Here is a 19103-nt window from a genome sequence, read left to right as displayed (position 1 = left end):
TTCCACAGTGTTTCCAGGGCACTGCTGCATTTTGCCTCCATGCTTCAGGTAAGGGGTTTTTGTTGGGGTTTTTTTCGTTTTTGTTTTCTTTTGGGGGTTTTTTGGGGGGGGTAGTTGTTTTTGGTTTGTTTGTTTGTTTTTGGAGGGGGGGGGGGGTTAACTTTTTCCCCACCCTCCTTCTCCCCCACGGTTTCAAGTTATTTCCAGCCAAATCACAGTTTTAAGGAGCCTGAAATCCCTTGAAGCCCAAATTACAGTGGTCCCCAACTACAGGACCAGCTCTCATTTGGTACTGGCAGCAGCACTCAAAGCCACCCCGTCAGGATCAGGACCCAACTGCATCAAGTCCTTTATGCAACTGTCACGAGGGAAAGGCCCTGGAAACAGCATGTACCTCAAGCTGAGGCTGAAGGTTCCCTTTCCCCTTCAGGGAATCAGTGGGAGTCAGTGAAGGTCTAGCTCTGCCCCGGCTCCCTGGCTGAAAGTCCAGCTCTTCAGACACCGCAGCCTTTAAGTCGAGGAGTTTCTGAGCTTTACTGTCCAGGGACTGACAAACAGGGACGTCTCTAGCAGCGACCATAAAGTGCAAAGAGGAGTCTGGAGGCAATGGCTTGCCTAGGTGAGCATTTTCCTGCTCTGTCCGGAGAGGGTCTGCTTCCACAGCCCTCGCATTACTGAGATTTGTTTCTTCTTCACTCGAGTCATCAGGTATAATAATTCGTGAGGTTTTCTTCTTTGCCAAGGGAAGAGCACAGTAGTTTTCTGTCCTGTCCTGATTTAGCTTCCTTCTGCGGCGAGTGAGGTATTGTTTCCTTCCACTGACACATTCCTCATCTTTTAGAAAATCAAAATTGACACACACTTCGTCTTCGCCAGAGTCACTTTTTCTGTAGGTCTCTTCCTCTTCCTCCTCCTCTTCAACACAGAAACTGTCTTCTAAATAAGTCTCGTCTTGCTCAGGAATCTGGAAAGAAAAAGCAACATGCATGAAAACACGACGTAATATCACTTTAGACTTGGCGCCCCGTATGAAAGTGATGGGGAAGCATGCACACGTGCTAGATTCATACCAACTCGAGTGTAAAACACACTACCTAACTTTGAGTTACTTTAATTGAGGGACAGATCTGGCAGTCCTACATGCAAGTACTTCCCTTAGATTTAATGGGAAATGTGTATGTGCAAGGACTGCACCACCGGGCCCATTAGCAGGGGAAATCATTTAATGCAAATACTGATCATAGAATCATAGGGAAGTGGGGCTGGAAGGGACCTCCAGGGGTCATCTAGTCCAGCCACTGCCCAAAGCAGGATCATCCTTATTCAAACCACCCTATACAACCCTAATCTAAACTCATTACATAAGACTCCCCTCAACCTTGACTCAACAAAGACCTAACACCCAAACCTGCCACAGGGAAAACGGGAACCACGGCAGCCAACGTTCTGCTTCTCTGAAATGTTTTCAATATACACTCAAGATCTCGGGTAGAGCCCAGGCCCCCTGCTACAGAGGAAGGCAGCCCCCCTCAGTCCATACCACTCTGATGACGGAGTAAAATTCCCTCTTCACCCCAGATATGGCGACTGGTCTGGCCCTGAGCAGAGGGGCACGACAGTCTGACCAGGAACATGCAGCAGAAGCACTGGCACACCCCAACATCCTCAAACTTGGCTGCAGCCAACACCAAATGCCTCTGAAGACAGCTTGTAAACAGCCCAGAACAACAGGGTGGGAGTGGGGTAACCAGCAAAATCCAGAAGTATGGCAAATGCTGATGAAATGTAGCATGAGAAATTAAGATTAATAGTTCTAAAACTGCACTGTAAGCAGGCTAGCCAAATTTCATTTTTCACTATATGCAGTTGACAAACAGTTTCAAATTGTTTCAGTACAGAAAAGCAGTTGTCATCTATTTTTAGTTGTAGATTCTAGGAAACAGTCCTGGCCCCCACATAATACATTCCCAAGTTTTTGCATGAAACGCGGGTCCCATCTTTTACCACCTGCACCACACAAATTTCCCAACACGTGTAACACTGCTGCCATGAACATTTTTCCTGTAATTTCACATTTTGCTTTCAAAATAGAATAAACCATAACTCACACTTCAATGCCCACAGGTGTAGGCAACACAAAAGCAAATTCCGTAACGTAAGAGAGTTCAGAACTAGAGGTGCACCGATATATCAGCCCATATTGGATTGACACTGATAAAAGGAAAATTGACATTATGGGCAATTGGCTTTTTTGGCCGGTGTAGCCAACATCACTGATAAACGCCATGTGCATATGCGCAGCCACAGCATGCACATGGCCAGGAATGCAGCCTGGCAGCTTGGAGAGCAGTGTCTGGTTGGTAAGTCTCTGGGGGGTGGAAGATGTGGGGGGCAGACTGAGGCCCCCATGGTGAGGGAGGAAGTGAAACTGGGGCAGGGCCGGGCACTGCCCAGCCAGGGCAGGTGGGGTGCAAGATGGAGCCATGGGTGGCTCATCTAGGGGACGTGGGGCATGGGGAGGGGAGCAGGGCAGCTCCTGCCGCTGCATACACCCCTGGGAGAAGCCTGAAGGGCATGTGCTCCTGGTTTTGTGCATGGGATGAGGGTGGGCTACCTGCTGTGGGCTTGGGGCTGGAGGCTGTGCCTGGCTCTTCCCAGTGGGGGCTGGACCAGGGCTACGCTCAGGGTGGACAGAGGCGGGGTAGGGCGGATGGCATTGGCCCTGGGAGGTGGGAGGGGCTATAGGGTGGGCTACAGCCACCCCAAAATTCGCCATAGCCACTGTATAGCACCCCCTCTCAATGCCAGCACTGCCCACCCCAAGCACAGCCCTGGCCCAGCCCCCACCAGGAAGAAGCTGGCACAGCTCCTGGCCCCAACCCTGCAGTAGGCAGCCCACCTTTGCCCCATGCACAAATCCAGGGGGCACATGTCCCCCATGCCTCCCCCAGGGGTGCATGCAGTAGTGGGGAGCTGGAAAGGTGGGTGCAGCAGAACTGGATTTAGTTCAATAAGGTTAAATGTAGAGTGCTTCATCTAGGGAGAAGTAACCAGCAACATAAATATAGGTTAGGAGGAGATGCCCTGATGGCTGAAAGGGACCTGGGGGTTATGGTTGACCACAAGATGAACACGAGCTGCCAGTGCAATGCTGTAGTCAGAGCTGACAGCACACTGGGATGCATTAACTGATGTGACATGAGCAAGGCTAAGGAAGTGATACGTCCTCTCTACTCGGTGCTGCTGAGACCCCAGCTGGAGTACCGTGCCCAGTTCTGGGTGCTGCACTTTGAAAAAGATGTGGAGAATCTTGAAAGGGTGCAGAGAAGGGCCACAAGAATGATCAAGGGCCAGGAGGACAAACCTTATGAGGAAAGACTAAGGGATCTGGGACTGTTCAGCCTGGGGACTTGGTGGCCATCTATGAGTATGTACGGGGTGAATATCAGGAGCTGGGAGAAAAACTGTTCACTGGGGCGCCCCAGGAGAGGACAAGGAGCAATGGCCATAAACTGTTAAGAGAATGGTTTCAGGTTGGATGCAAGGAAGAGCTTCTTTATGGTGAGGGTGACCAGAACCTGAAACAGACTTCCCAAAGAGGTCATCCCAAGTCCCCAGCCTTGGAAGTCTTCAAGAGGACGCTGGACAGATGCAAAAACAGTCTTGTCACTTAATGTGGAGACTCACACTTGGGGGATGTGGGTAGTAAAATAACCTATATAAAGTAGAAAAGAAACCCTCAGCCCTAATTGATGGGAATTGTCTACTTTCTGTTTCTCAGTAAGGGAGAGGATGAAATAATGACAAACACTTTCACCCCAAGTTATTTGTTAAATTCTCTCTCCACAAAAAGTATGGAAAAACATAACAGAAGCATGTGCCTCTGCCAGCAATCACTGTATTGATTATTTGTTCTTCATCTGAAGGTAACCACCCAAAGCTAGGACTCACTGTTCAGGCAAAGGGGTTGCAATCATGCCCATAGGAAACTAAAGTTTCTGTTTCAAGTTTAAATGCATTACACATCAGGAGGAATGTCCTCATTGTGCTTTATACCTGTGAGAAAACTGCCATATTGCTGCGTCCTTTATGCACCATCTTGTACCTATTGCCAAGAGCTGGACTCCGCACAGATTTCAAGTAAACTTGTTGCATCTCAGAGTCTGAATCAAAAAGAGAGAAAGAGAGAAGTCACATTTTATTAAGTTTAATGACAGTCATTTTCCATTGGCAAAAATATACATTTCCTTTCAAGATGTCACCAAAGGAACATCCCATTGTAAAGTGGACTTCAGCTTCTCCATGCTGGAGTACAACACAAAACTTCCTCATAATATCTCCCCAAACATGGTGCAGGACTGGATGGATCCATTCTCCTCCTCCATTACGAGTCTGGTATTTAATGGATTTGGCTCCCAACATGCACCACTGCTCTAGCTCTCTTTTACCCTGTAAGCCTCTCTTCCCAAATGGACATAGCCATTTGCTCCTTATGAGTCATTCTGAAAGTAGGGATGAAGTTACTGAAATCCAGCATAGCATTCAGGCCTGCAATGCAGGATTCCCTTTGGTTTGAGAGATGCCCAAGGTGAGGGTGATTCCATTATGCTACCCTACAGCCCTCCGTCCAGACAAACAGCCTTCTAGAATCAAAGCACCCACTTATTTAACATCAGTACACAGCTCTACTTCGACAAAAAATTCCCAGCACCTGCCCTACATGAAACAGAGGTTTCCATTCAAGATCACATGAAGATGTCACATCCCAGATATGCCCAGGAAGGACAGGAACTCCAAGGGAAATATCAGTGTGGTTCAGGAGAGACCCCAAGTTTACTTAAAATTACTACTCAGCTGGAGTGACCCCTCCATACTACCGCAGCAGGATTTCTCTAACACAGATGTCAACTGGCACCAACGGCCCTCATGGAACACAAATCAGAGTTTAATGCATTGCCCTCCTTGCACTCTCAAAGACAGGCCTCTGGGAAGGGAAGAACCAGCTCACAGCAGTTTTCCAGTTTCATCATGTGGGAAAAATCCTTTCCCCCTGCCAAAGTTAAAAATCAGGCTAGAGCCCAAGAGAACCAGAAAGGCAGAAACAAAATTAAGGACAATCTGGAGCAGGAAGCCCAGACTACTCTGGTTACTCTGCCCAAATAGCAAGTTGCATCAACTCTCCTTTTATGCTTCTCCACCAGATGGGAGCCAAGCACCTGGTTCCAGCAGCCACAGGCAAGCAAGGTCCCAGAGCTTGGGGTCAAAGTCAGTTTGATGACTTCAGGATGAGGAAAGAGAGAACTACTTCCAGAAGCTGAAAGCAGAGGGAGAGGGAGAAACTCATGGGAACACTGTTTCAGCTGCATCCAGCTGAGATCTGCTTCCCCACACCCCAGCCCCTCCAACCCAAACCCAGCAAGAGGAGCCATAGAGCAAAACTCTTCTGGCAGTTAGATCTTTCTCTCCCTCCCACTACGATATCTACTTTTCTTCTCCCACTCTACTGTCCCCTCCTTTCTTCCTCGTTCCCATATTCAACAACTGGACACGATGCACTGTCTTTTTTCACACTTGTTACTTTCATTGCTTGGAAATACTTGGTCCTTTTTCTGCAACAGAGTCCATAACAGAGTGCATCTACAAAAGTTACCGGCAAAGTCAGATCTCAGTGAGAAAACCCAGATAAAAAACCCCAAAACAATATTTTGAGTAGAAGCAAAGAGTGATTTTGTTAATATACCATTTAAAACCTGCGTAATCTCTGCTTCATCATCAAGGAACTGATTGAGTGAGGAGTTCGGATCATTCTCTGAGTAAACACTCTCGTCAGATGACACATCCTCTGCATCTTCTTGGGAAAGCTCAGCTTCCTCATCTAAAAATTGTCTGGCTGCATTCTAAAGAAATCCAAACAGGCCGTTCATTTACAGTTGCAGAATTCAGAGCAAAGACAGTAATTGACAATATAGACAAGCTCTTTTCTTAAAATCAGTTCACAGATTCAGAAGAGCCTTGGTTCTCAGACGGCCACAAATTTCAAGCTTCAAACTGAAATGAAAATGCATCTCAAGGAAGAGATCTCTGAAAAAGTTCAGTCAGTGTGTTGCAAATGAAGTTAGACTGATGTAAACCAAGATGAAAGGAGGGTTGTTTGTTATCATACCAGCGAGTCACCAAAACAGTAAAGAGATGATATTCTCAGTTCTGCAAACTTTACAACTGGACTGTGTACAGCCATGTTCACTGAGCTGGAAGGGTTATCTACTACAACCCCCTGGACTTTTGCTAGATTTAGAGTAGTGCTCCATCCATCAAAAATCCTGATTGTAGGACCCAAGCTAGTGTCACTGTACTGTGCTGTGTAGACACAGAATTCATCTGGAGGTGGTAGAGGTATCTCTGCATTGTACCACATCCCCGCTTCCCATCTCCCGGGGAGGTAGAGGTCTTATGTGAATAATCTCACTTCCTCTGAATAGCTTTCCAGGACTGAATTAAGATAGAAAATAATATAACAAACACTGATATCACTATTGTTTATGTTCTTTCTATGTGTTGGATTTGGAATTAAACATTTAAAAAAAAAAAAAAAAAATCAGGCTGGGCCATGTGGAACTAATACTTTTGCAATCCTCCATCTACATGCTTGGTCTGTGGTTTACTGTCATCCTTTAATATATGCCTTGTGTCCTTTACACTAGCTGCCAATGTTGGCATTTTGTTTCAGAATATCACGGTATCAGTGCACTCAGGACTTCCACTGAAGATGACCTGGGCTCTGAGAACCCACCTGCAAATGTGCAGGAAACAGAACTGAAGTCAGCACTGCCAACCCAAGACTGAGAAATGAGTATTTGTCCAACTCTTTGTCAAATGATGCATAGTTTAATTCAGTCATACAATGAGACTCCTTGATCATATTGTAATTCTGACCACTAGGCATATTTATTAAAGACTGTATGGCACTCATTCATCTCAGTTAAGAGTGCAAGACAAATCCTTAAAAGCAATTTCTCTATGCCGACTCATTTTAAAAATTAGCCAATTTAGAAAACATGCATTAACATTCACCATTTTTACTATTGATTTAATTTTGCATTACATTCATTTGGACATTAACTAGTATCTGGTTAGTTTCACTACCTGGTTTCTCCTAAATGACGCATCATTTTGTTTGTCTATAGAAGACAAAGGAATATTTACATTAAAACCAGACAAAATGTACTGAATTGTTGTTAGTCTCAAAAGTATTTCTGATCAGTAAGTTGTGCTTTGTTGCACCTCAATATATACATCTGAAATAATGTAAGCTAAGCTACCATTTAAAAACCTGTAAAAAGCATATGAACAGAATCATGTAAAATTCATACCTTAAACATAAGGTTGTTTTCAGTCTTTTTCCTTTTCACACCTTTTAACTGTTTCTTGTTACAGCTCCTCAAGTTGAAATCCATAGTTCCGACTGATTTCTCATGAAAATCCATTCCTTCATCGCTAGAGAGGTCTGACTAGAGTATGTTACAAACACTTAAGTAATAGAAAAATATATGCCATGAAGACCATTCATAATTACCCCACTTATTTTTCAGTATCTTTTATTAAAGTGAGATCTGATTAGTAAATTCCAACAAAACAAACATTAATACAAATCCTTCTATAAAGCATGGAAGCCACTCGGGTTTTGAGAATGGGACAAGAAACCTCATATCATCTGGGAAAAAGACCAAGTCAAAAGTAATGCAAAAATGCAATCCAAGGCATGACAAGATCGAACGGTCACAAACTCCACTGTGACCAATTCAGGCTGGACATAAGAAAGAACTTCTTCACTGTCCGAGCCCCCAAGGTTTGGAACAGACTGCCGCTGGAGGTGGTTCAAGCACCCACTATGAACGCCTCCAAGACACATTTGGATGCTTATCTTGCTGGGATCCTATGATCCCAGCTGACTTCCTGCCCCTGGGGCAGAGGCCTGGACTTGATGATCCTCCAGGGTCCCTTCCAGCCCAAATGTCTATGAAATCTATGAAATGTTGGGGGCTCAGCAGTTGAAAGACTCATATGTTACAAGAAGAGAGGCTCAGCACTCGACATCACAAACGTATAGTTTATTTCTACATATACTGATAAATTCATCTTAAATAAAATCTACAAGGATGAAAAGTCAGATGGAAGAAATTAAACACACCAGGACTAGAGGCTATAAGCTTTCCACCAAAGAATGGCCCTGATGAGACGATTCTCAAATGTCAGCATGAATAATTTAGCTTTTTGGCAACTAAAATGAGTAAGTCTTTGTTAGTAGATTCCAGTGCTGACTAAACTTCCAGATCATTTGATTTTGCCCAAGAGCAAGCCAAAACAATCTGTTAAATGAACATTTTAAGCAATATCTAAAAACCCAGGGTCATTTCAGTTAACAATTTGCTGGGTGTTTTAAGCAAACATACTGTTAAATCACAGCATGCAGAATTCCTGCTCTCTAGTTGGTTAGCAAATACAATGGCTAAACCATCATAAAGTATACCCACAATAGGAGCATGAACCAATTTAACTAAATCTGTTTTTAAAATAAGTCGTTAACAATCTAGGCAACTGTAATCTGGTAATGGGTATACACCTGCCCATCTGAAATATGATATTTTGTAATTAAAGGATAAAATGTTAACATTCAAGAATGTTCTCTACGATTATAGTAGTCTGCTGCATTTTAAGAGGCTGTTGCTCAGGTAGTAAAAATATTCATCAAATACAGAAGAGTTCAACAATTCAAGTTTCCACTTCCCTAGGTGAGTTTTACCCTGCATCTATAAAGGGGGTTGGGATGTAAATATATTTTTAAAAATTATCTGTTTAACCTCCACTAATTATAGCGGCTAAATGGTTAACCAATGAGACATACCTAATTTAATGAGCTCTGGCAGGAATGGCCCTGGCCTCTTATGTCTTCACTGTGCAGTGGCGCAGCAGGAATCCTGGGGAGAATATTAAGGCTGCAACAGCAGCCTACCAGGCTGTAGCTGCTTCAGGAATGCCCTGGGGCTGCACTCATTGTGTGAGGGCCAACGGTGACCCCTCGGACCCAGTGCCACCTGCTCCGGCTGCTGTGGCACTTCCATGGGCCAAGCCAGCCATGTGCTCAGCCCTGCCTCCCTTAGGACTCTATACAAAAACGTAAAAATTGCATTACCAGGTCAGACCAAAGGTCTGTCAAGCCCAGCGTCCTGTGTGACATCCTGTTTTCCCTTTTGTTGTCCCAAGGAATCTATTGCTATGCTTCTAGTACCTTCTCTAAGTGAGGGAGGGTTAGCATTGACTTTGTGGGCCTAGCCCCATCACACCTTGTATAACAAGGAGGCCTGTTGTTGAACAACAGATGCTCTAGTGCAGTGGTAGACAACCTTTTTGGGAAGTGTGCCTCAAGTTAAGTGCAAGACTGAGATAGTGCCAATCTAATAATTAGTCACTGCCGTTCCCAGCGGGATGTGGCAACACTATGCTCAGTGGCATGTAGTGCTGCAGCTACTAGCACGGCCCACCCCTTGAGGCAGCTCCAACCCCTTACTCTCAACCCCATTCCCGACTGCCAACCCCAGCACCACCTTTAACTCAGCATCTAGGGTTCATGCGCCAAACACAGCAGCTGCGCTTGCCATTTGTGGCACATGCCAGTTTGGGCCCCCTTCTCTAAAAGAAGAGTATAAGAAGTGGGGTATATGTAGGGTGCTCCATTCAAATGCTCTGCCAGCCATTTGTGGTAGGTCATATCCCTAACTGTTGTGCTGAATAGCCTCCAATGGACTTATCTTCCATGCATTTGCCTATCATTCCAAAAGGGCAGGCAATGTGGAGGTGGGTCGGCAATGCTCCGCTGCAGAGTGTGAATGTTGTTAATCCCAATTGCAAGAGTTGTCTGAGTGACATGGAGGTCACACTGGACAATACTGGCAGGGTATAAGGGAAGACACTCCCTAGCAGCCAGGCTGTAAAGTAGGCTGGCAATCTCCCTACCAGCCTCTTAAAAAACATTTTTATAAGAAGTTTTCTGAGCCATCTGAAAAGATGGACTCTCTGCACTAGAGAAGATCATCACTGATATCAAATTAACCTAGGATTAAAGAGGCTAAAGATTAGATTTAAATTAGAAATGATAAAAGAGGTTAATTTGCAAGAAGTGGCTGCAGTCCTGAGGAGTGCTGCATGTTAAAATGCACTGCCAACTTTATTTTGCTGAACTGTAAATATTTTCCATTAGTGAGGTTCTTTCCTCTAAAGTAAACTAGAAGACGGTAGGTTTTCCTAAAGAACAAGAAAGATTCCTTGACAATGAGGAAAGCATTAGACGAATTAAAAATTCAAACAAATTACATTTATTAACTTCCTTCCTATATTGTTCAAGCATTTACTTACTATGTTAAGTGCATGCCTACGTTTTTTGACAGCACAAATTGGTGACTCCAAATCGCTGTTACTCATAACCTAAGTATAGAGAAAAAGGTGCAAATGTAATTACAGAGTGCAGAAAATTTTGCTTTGGGTATGATAATATGTATTTTAAGACTCACATCAGGAGAGTTCAAAACATTTCCTTTTTTCTTGTTTTTCCTTTGAAAAAAAATCTCTTCTTCACTTTCACTGCTACTTCCTATGGAGAGGCAAGGAACAAATAACAATTGTAGAAGTAATTAGCTTACTTGACTAGAAAAACAGACAAAGACCAGATGTACTGATACTGCTCTGAGATAAGGAATCCGTATTCCTACATTCCTTGGGTTATCTTGATATATTGCCCTATACATAGATAGTTTGTTTAAGTAAAACTTTCTAAGTTTCTGTGTAATTTACTATTGTTTTGTTTCTCCAAGGTGTATTTTTTATGTCTTTCTCTGTCTTAAGTATAAATACGCTTGTAACCTTAGAGAGTCTGAGAAATCCTTTGAAACAGACAAGTGGGTGATTCCCCTTGCTGTATGGAATTCTCCCTGTGATCACAGTATAGCCCTAAATAAAGAAAAGCTGGCTCTGTCAGTTCTGATTCAACCACAACGCGAAGTTTGATTTCTTCCACACAATCGTAAGAAGATATTCTCCATAATACAACATAGCTCTGACTATCAAAATCAGCATGTCTTTAAAATGGTTCAAAAAGTTGCTATTTATCAATGTATGTGGTGAAAATTGCTCCCTTGTTAGTCAAATAAAAAGTATCCCACTGAAATGCGAAGGTCTGACCTCCCCCTTTTGATTGTATGAATTGAAGTGATTACCCAAACTGTAGTGAAAATGAAAATTAAAGAGAAAGAAACCAGAAACAAAAAAAGGAACTCAAAGTAACACCCCCAAATTATCAGCAAAGATGTTACATATTTTTCACTCTGCCTTTATCACCAGATCTTTCATTTGGTTGCACTAAAACAAAAGAAAAATGATTGAAAACTCTTATCAAATCCATAGCTGTTTCTGCATTTGTTTTCTAAAGAGTTGCACTGAATTATGTTCCGTGTGATGTTTTCTGAAAGACTGCATATTCTCCTCACAGCCCAAGACGTAAAACTTAGAGTTGGTATTTGACTGGTCAAAGAAATGTGCAGTCAATTGACAATATGTGACCAGTCAATTGACCAAACTTTATTTGACCGGTCAAATACCCAAGCCTACATAAAACTGTTTTTGTGACCCTTATACCTCCTGATCTTTGATAAAGAAAAATCATCTTGAACAAGCTCTTTAAATTGCAAGTGGAGCCAACTAGAGGGATTTCAAGAGATGTTCCATCTTAGCTCCAATTTCCACTCAAGTGGGCTAAGACTGCCTGGTATTTGCTGTGGCTGCAATATGCAAGCTTGTTTTTTTGTGCAGAGTGCAAGGTGATCACTGGCTTAACTCTTTAATGGACAAAGCACTAATAAGTAATAACAATTCATTCTTCCAAAGCAAAACGTTCAAACTTTAAATTATTTGGATTATTTTCCATTACAAGAAAAGCTGCTGAATAAGAAACCTCATTTGCTATTTTCTGTTTTATTCCACTACATTTGTTTTTCATCTCGAGAGCTTAGACGTTTATTAAAGGTGCTTGATCGAGCATCCTGAAGACTGAAGAGACAGACATAGTGCAAGAAGCTTCTACAGTGTCCCAAACCAGGTTCTGGAAGGAGCCCAGGCTTCTGGCAAAAGTAGATATCGGAGAATTCACTGACTGAAGGTGCAGGCAGAGTCCCACATAGACCAGCAACAGAATTGTGAAGGCATGGAGTTAGCGACTACATTGGAACAGAAAAGGCTGATTACAAGCAAGATACTGAGAGGATTAAAAGAGAGGTTTTAAAGGCAGCTGCAGGCCACAATGTACATCTCACATGGTCACATCAACATTTGTATTCAGGTTTTAGGGGTTTAACACAGAGCAGGAAAAGCTGCATTTATATTCATACATTTCAGCCAGAAACTGATGTGCTTGAATAGGTCCCTTGCTTGTTAACTATGCTACAAATTTACCAGCTGATGCTTGACTGTGTACAAAACTGCAGTGCTCCTCAGTCTTTTCTGTATTGTGGCCCCTTTCAGATCACCACTCACCTACCTGTAGAAACCTTGGGGCTGTGATCCTCCTGTTGAGGCTGATGCCACATAACTGAGCACTGATGAAAGACTGGACTGGAAACGGCTGGACGAGCTGAGTATTAAACTCCTCCTTCTCCCCCCTTCAAGACGACCAATCTTTAAATGAACTTCACAGTGAAACTTACCTTCTGCTGGAAATGCACCAGAAATGGGCAGTTTCGTAGGCTCTGGGTTCTTCGCCTTTCCTAAGGGGAGATCCAGTAGACCTGGTGTAGCAAAGGCTGAATTTGGGAAGAGTTTAACACATCTAATATTTACTTTATTTGTACCCTGCATTAGTGGAATTTCCTGCCCAATTCTAGAAAAAGCATTTGCAGGTATTCTTTTGGGGTCTCTCACCCCCACAACTCTTCTACCTGTTGGGATAGATGATATCAACACTAAAGAGTCAGGTGATACAAATGTCTTTTTAGGTGTTGAATTCAAAGATGAAGCCACGGGGATACAGTTTTCGGTCATTTTGGCTGAACCACTGCCCTGATCTTGTGGTGCAGAAAAGTTTATTCTACCACAGCTTTCATCCTTTGATTTTGGCGGAGACAGAAGCCCCGAGTTACCATTTAATAACTCGTTTTCATCTTCAATAGGTTTGACGTCTGTGTGACTGTCCGAGACTTCATCTGGGTTTTGAATACTAGCATTCATGTCTGCTTCCACTAAAAGTTCATCTTCAGACTCTTGAACAGAAAATCCTAGGTCAAAGTTAACAGAGAATAACTCCTGAGAACAGTCAGACAGATCTTCATTGTCCAGAAACTGTTTGCTTAAAAAATCTTTGGACACTTTCAAATTTTCAGTTCTACAACTTGACAGTGATTCCCTAGGATTTGTATCACCGCCTGGACGGCACTCGTCTGGCATATGCCATTCAGAGCCTTGTGCAGCAACTGGCTTAGTAACTTGGTCACACAACTCTGATGCCTCTAACAGCTGAAAGTTGGGAGAAAAGTGTGCCTCAGAAATGTCTTCATCTTCAAACAAGTTTATGCTCTCCTCGTGGACAGAGGGCACATTTTTCTGATTCTCAGCGTTCTCTTCATACCCTTCACCCAAACGTTCATCTGAAGGGCTCTTTGTCAGATCTTCCTTTAGCACTTGTATGTGTGCATCCTTGTCACCATCAAAGATGTCATCCCAGCTAATCTTATCAATTGTTTTATTAATACAAGCCTCAGAAAAGCAGCTGTTTTCTGAAGGAGAATTATTCCTGGAGGAACGTAACTTAAGGGGTGTTTTTAATTCAGAGACTCTCTCAGGGGACAGAAATGAACTTTGGACTTCTGGGAAAGCAGTTTTGTCCTGCACTCTCTCTGTGGAAGCGTGAGAAATACCTTTCTGAAAACAACAGAATTCATCTTCTCTAGTTTCTTCCCATCTTTCAAAATCATCAAGTGTATTCAAAGGGGGAGGAGACTGGGATAAAAGCCTTTGTACATTGGCTAGCATTGCCTTTATCCATGAAGGATCCTCGGAGGGAGTCGTGAGTGAACATGAATCCAACTCTGCTTCAGGTAGGTAAAATAAGTCGGGTGAAAAAGATGACTCGTCATGTGTGATGCTACCATAACCAGAATCTGCACAGTTTCTCTCCAGTACATTACAGGATCTATCTTTAGATTTGTGTTCCAGTATTCCCTCACTTTCACGACTAGTAATATTTTCACCAAAATCATTTGAGGCAATAAATCCATTTAAGTCAAGTGTCACCTTTCCCATTTCCTCATTTGGTAGAGTTTTCTGATCAGTATGTTCAACACCAGGGTCTCCTCCCATTGTAAAGGAATCTAAAATGGTATTTGTTCCTGCAGACTCTTCCAAGTGAAATGCTGAAGTTCTTTTTGTGCTCTTGCAATTGGTGGTTTTAAACAGGGAAATGCATTCAGAATCCATCTCAGTTATGCTAGGTGGAAAAGGCTTTGTTTTGGATGCACGCACCACACTTTTTCTGGATGCATGTGCCTTCTGAGCAAGTATGGAGTTGCTGGTAGAAAGGCTTTTACTCTTTTGAGCATCTGAGCACATAACATCTTCCATCTGCAAGTAAGGCTGGAGTTCCAGTTCATAGCTGCAGTCCCCCTGATGAGAAACAAAGCAGAGCTTTAAGATCAAATAACAACAAACCAGTTCACGTGGACACTTCCATAAAGCTGCACAATACAGAGACCAAGGTTTTGCTACCCTTAAACATTTTTACAGTGGGACAGAAAAATGTTTGTATTTTAAAGCCAGTTTTTAAGAGGAAAGGCCACCAGAGGTTCAGCTCCTAAACCAGTATTTAAAAAACCCCTGGTTGAAAATTCTGGCCTAGGGTTTGTTTCTTTCTTTCTTTCTTTTAAACCACCACCAAAATTAAAAACAATGTTCTTACCGGGATCTGCAAGGCATAATAACCTGCATTTCCTAGGCAGATTTTATATCAGCAACCAACTAAACAGAGAACTCTCAGTTTCACTAACAGGTGACTTTTCTTCATAATAATGGTTTATAGGCATTTTCCCCTCAACGATTCCATCAGTCTTAAAGCCATTTCAGTCCCCTGCCCTCACCCTCTTCAGGGCTAGTCTGGAATACAAGGGCTCTGAGCAGCCAAACCTGTGATTAAAATGCCGATGCCCATCTGAAACCTTCTACATATCTCCTTGCACTTGGTACCAGCAATGCTAGTGAGAGAAGAACAGTTTAAGGGGGAAAAAATTGTTCAAGCACATCTCATGATGGTGATCTACACAGATACCATGAAGGAGAGATGTTACTATTACTTGTTCACCAAATGCATCGTCTTTTGCATATCCACCAGCAGACACATCTCAAATACCATTTCAGAGTGACCCTAGCCAGTTTTAAAAGATGGGAGGATGTTTTCAATTCAAGCATGTGATGTTATTTTCCTCAAGCAGTATACTTTCTCAAGTCAAAACTCCAGAATAAAATGTAGGCAGAAGAAACTGCTCACGTATAATGTACCTGGCAGTTTCCAGCAGCTGGATTTTAGAAAAAGGGTGCATACTGTATGTGAGAAAAGAAGATATTTATGTATCCTCAGCTATCAAACATTCCACACAGACTTACTCTATTTTTAACTAAGTGCAGATTCATTTCTTCTACATGGTTGGGAATAAAACCCTTTTTCTGGTAAAATGGCAGCATATTCTTGGCCATAGTTTTAAAAAGGAAACTGCTCCTGCAAGAAGGATCCCTGAAAGGAAAAAAGATGACTGAATTGTTACATGACCTCAGAATAAACTCCTACTTGAGAGTTTCTTCCTTTGAAGAAATACAGTCCCCAAGAATAGGAGAAAAGGACTGGAGCCTTTAGCAACAAGTACTTGGAACTGATCTAATTCAAAGCAAGTACACTGATCAGAAAAGAAAAAGAAGGGCCAGGAGCTCAAAGAAAGCACAACCATCCCTTTTCCAGAATGCCTGAGTGAATAACTCCAGTTCCAGAAATTAGGCAAAAGTGAAGGCCACTTAGTTAAGTGGCTTGCAAAAGAAGAGGATTGATCGTGGATATAGAGGGAGTTGGACCACTTGGTAAGCTGGGCACAATCACAAACATGTATTTTAACATGGCTGAATTATAAAGTCATTTATCTACAGAACAAAAGGGTTGATAGTAGTTTTACTGAGAATTTAGATTATGGATTTGTACAGGATAGCTTACATGGGCATGATCCTGCCTCAGGCAGGGAGTTGGACTAGAAGACCTCTGGAGGTCCCTTCCAGCCTGACTTTTCTATGAAAAAATCCAGGCTCTATATTGAAGATGGGGGAGACTCCACACTAGGAAGCTGGAGTTAGTTTAGTAGATGGCCTAACAAAAGGGTGTCAAATATACAGCCCACCAGCTGGATCTGGCCCATAGAAAAATATTATAGGCCTGGAAAATGTTCCCTACAGTGAGAAAGGCAGACCTCAATCTTTTTCGCCTCACAAAAAAAAGGTGAAGGGATGACTTGATCAATCTGTAAGTACCTATTTGGGGAATTAAAATGCATCCAGTAGACAAAGTTATAACAAAATCCAATGGCTGGAAGATGAAACTAGTCATGTTCTGGACTAGAAATAAGATGAATTTTGAACATAAGGGCACTTGGCCATTGGAACAAATGAACAAGGGTCATTAGATAGTCTTCCAAAACATGTGCCCTAGTTAAAACACGAATGGCTTCAAGGAAGTCCTACAGCTATTGCATGCAAGTTGACAGATTATGATCACAATCATTCCTTCTGGCTTCAGAGTATACAAATCTAGGACTGGTGTGTCAGATCCCACCCACATGCCAGATGTAACCTGTAAGTATATCAGCTCACTCAGAGAAAGATGGTGCTGTTCATTTTAAAGCAAGTTGGGTACCTTTTTGATGTGAAAAATTGTATTTTCTAATATTTTTGTGCTAGTATCTGTTTAATAAAAAAGCATACAAGAAAAGATCTCTCAAGAAAAGATGACATATACTAGTAAAATATAATCTCATGTTAGCAGCTATGATTACTAGTGTAATAAATGGGGTCGCTGAACTGAAGATCACAATGAATATGTGAAAGGTTTTATTAAAAGATTTTCATGAGTTTGAATTATTTCGGTAGAAAGATAATTTTATAGCTTGCTTGCTTGAGTGCCCGAACTGGTGCCTGCAATGATTTTCTCTCTGTAACGTAGGCCTAAAAGAGCAGCAGAAAATTTCCAAGTATTCTTCACAATATAGTGCTATTGCTTTCATCACTGCTGAAATAATATATTTTAAAACTATTCAGGTATGATAAAAATGGTGCTGTATTAAAAGTAATTCATTCATTATTTGCAGTCCTGTACAACCCAGAAGCACTAGTCATGGAACCAGTTGGTTCTTGTGCTACATATTGTACAAACAAAAAAGGTCCCAACTCCAAAGACCTTGAAGTCCAAGACAAGAGGCAAGTGATGGACACAAACAGACGGGGGAGACCCAGGAGACCATGAGATAATATTTTAAACAGAACATGGATAGCAAAGGTATTGCTGGATCCCAAATCCTTTCCATCTTTCCTAAACTTTAGTGCTCCTTTATATGGCTACAAATGATACAAACCTAATCATCTGCATTTCTTATCTACACAAGTACTACAAGTCACATGTATCCAAAAGCAGTTCATAAGCTACAATACTAGCCAGCTCAAATATTAGAAATAAATAAATGTACTGCTTCATGTTATGTCACTAGTATGTTAAGGATGTCCGAAAATGCCAGATAAAATGCCAGGTATCCAGGTTGTAGCCATATTTGTCTAAAGGGAAAGGCAATCAGGACTTGTAGTAGAGATGATCTCTTTTATTAGACCAAGATTTTTGCAAAAATATTTCTTTAATTGCAAGCTTTTGGCACAAACACCCTTCATCAGGCACTGGAGAAAAGATCGTCAAAGTTCTCCTGGGTAGAAATGAAAGTTCACATTTCACAGGATTTCACAGAGGAGTCTATGGACTCCTCTGTAATATGAACTTTCATTTCTACCCAGATAAAATGCCATCACTCAACTGATATTATGCAAGAGGATAACAGAAGGATGTCTTCGCAAAGACAATTCAACAAATGTTGCCAGTTGTCCACAAAAGATGGATGTATCAATGTTTTCTGTCAGCTTTACTGTCAGTAAGGCTTAAAACACCCTTACAGCCTTGTATGAAAGGTTACGGGCTCTCTTTGCTTTTGCTAGAGAAGGAGAGAAAAATTTTTTTTTGATTAGCTCACTGTTGCCCACCTTACCAAGCTTCTCGTCAACAGATTTGCAAGAATTTTGAGGCAAAGGATTTAGTCTAAGTAATTATTTTGTTCATGAGTTAGACCTGATTCGGTGTCTGGATAATGAATTAGAACCAGGGAGTTGGAAAGAACCTTAGGGGTCATCTAGATCCAACCTGTCCGCACAGAAGCAGAATTTGCTATCCCAGAGAGAAGCCTATCCAATCAGTATCCAAATATCTTGCTGCCAGCTTCGTCAGGTTCCTAGATCCATGCGTCACGAAGGCAGCAGCTAGGTTTTTCTTGCTGTTGTCGTCCTTTTTTTCCCCTCCCTTTCTAAGCATTCAGCGAAGGCCAAGAGTTACTGCATCAAGATATCGGCTCTTTGATGAAGCACCTGACTGGTAGGGAATCTCTAAAGGCAAATAAAGTTTCACAGTCCTTCTGCAGACGGTGGTAGTGGATGGGTCCTTCTCAACCTGGAAGGACGTGGGCAGTGGGGTCCCCCAGGGCTCGGTCCTCGGGCCCGCACTGTTCAACATCTTCGTCAGTGACTTGGACGAGGGGGTAAAAAGCACCCATTCAAATTTGCTGATGACACTAAGATGTGGGGGGATGTGGGCACGCTAGAAGGAAGCAACAGGCTACAATCAGACCTTGACAGGTTGCAAGGATGGGTGGATGAGAATAGGATGGGATTCAACACAGACAAGTGCAAGGTTATGCACCTGGGGAGAAACAACTGGCACCATACCT

At 42.5% G+C, this 19103-nt stretch overlaps 1 protein-coding gene across 1 annotated transcript in view; it reads right to left on the bottom strand.

Annotated features, from left to right (window-relative positions):
* The window catches only part of FANCM (Fanconi anemia complementation group M), a 107001-nt gene that overhangs the window by 9500 nt on the left and 78398 nt on the right, over positions 1–19103 (bottom strand). The window contains exons 14-20 of the mRNA XM_019504234.1: positions 12750–14700; positions 10566–10645; positions 10411–10479; positions 7371–7508; positions 5741–5897; positions 4057–4163; positions 395–964 (exon numbers count right to left, since the gene is read on the bottom strand). Coding sequence (XP_019359779.1) covers positions 395–964; positions 4057–4163; positions 5741–5897; positions 7371–7508; positions 10411–10479; positions 10566–10645; positions 12750–14700 — 3072 coding nt within the window. The remainder of the gene's footprint in view (positions 1–394; positions 965–4056; positions 4164–5740; positions 5898–7370; positions 7509–10410; positions 10480–10565; positions 10646–12749; positions 14701–19103) is intronic.

Source organism: Gavialis gangeticus, unplaced genomic scaffold, assembly GCF_001723915.1.
Source record: "Gavialis gangeticus isolate Ggan-Ray unplaced genomic scaffold, GavGan_comp1, whole genome shotgun sequence".
In the NCBI taxonomy this organism is placed as follows: domain Eukaryota; kingdom Metazoa; phylum Chordata; order Crocodylia; family Gavialidae; genus Gavialis; species Gavialis gangeticus.
The sequence above is the reverse complement of the archived record's forward strand: the minus strand, read 5'-3'. Positions and strand labels throughout refer to the sequence as shown.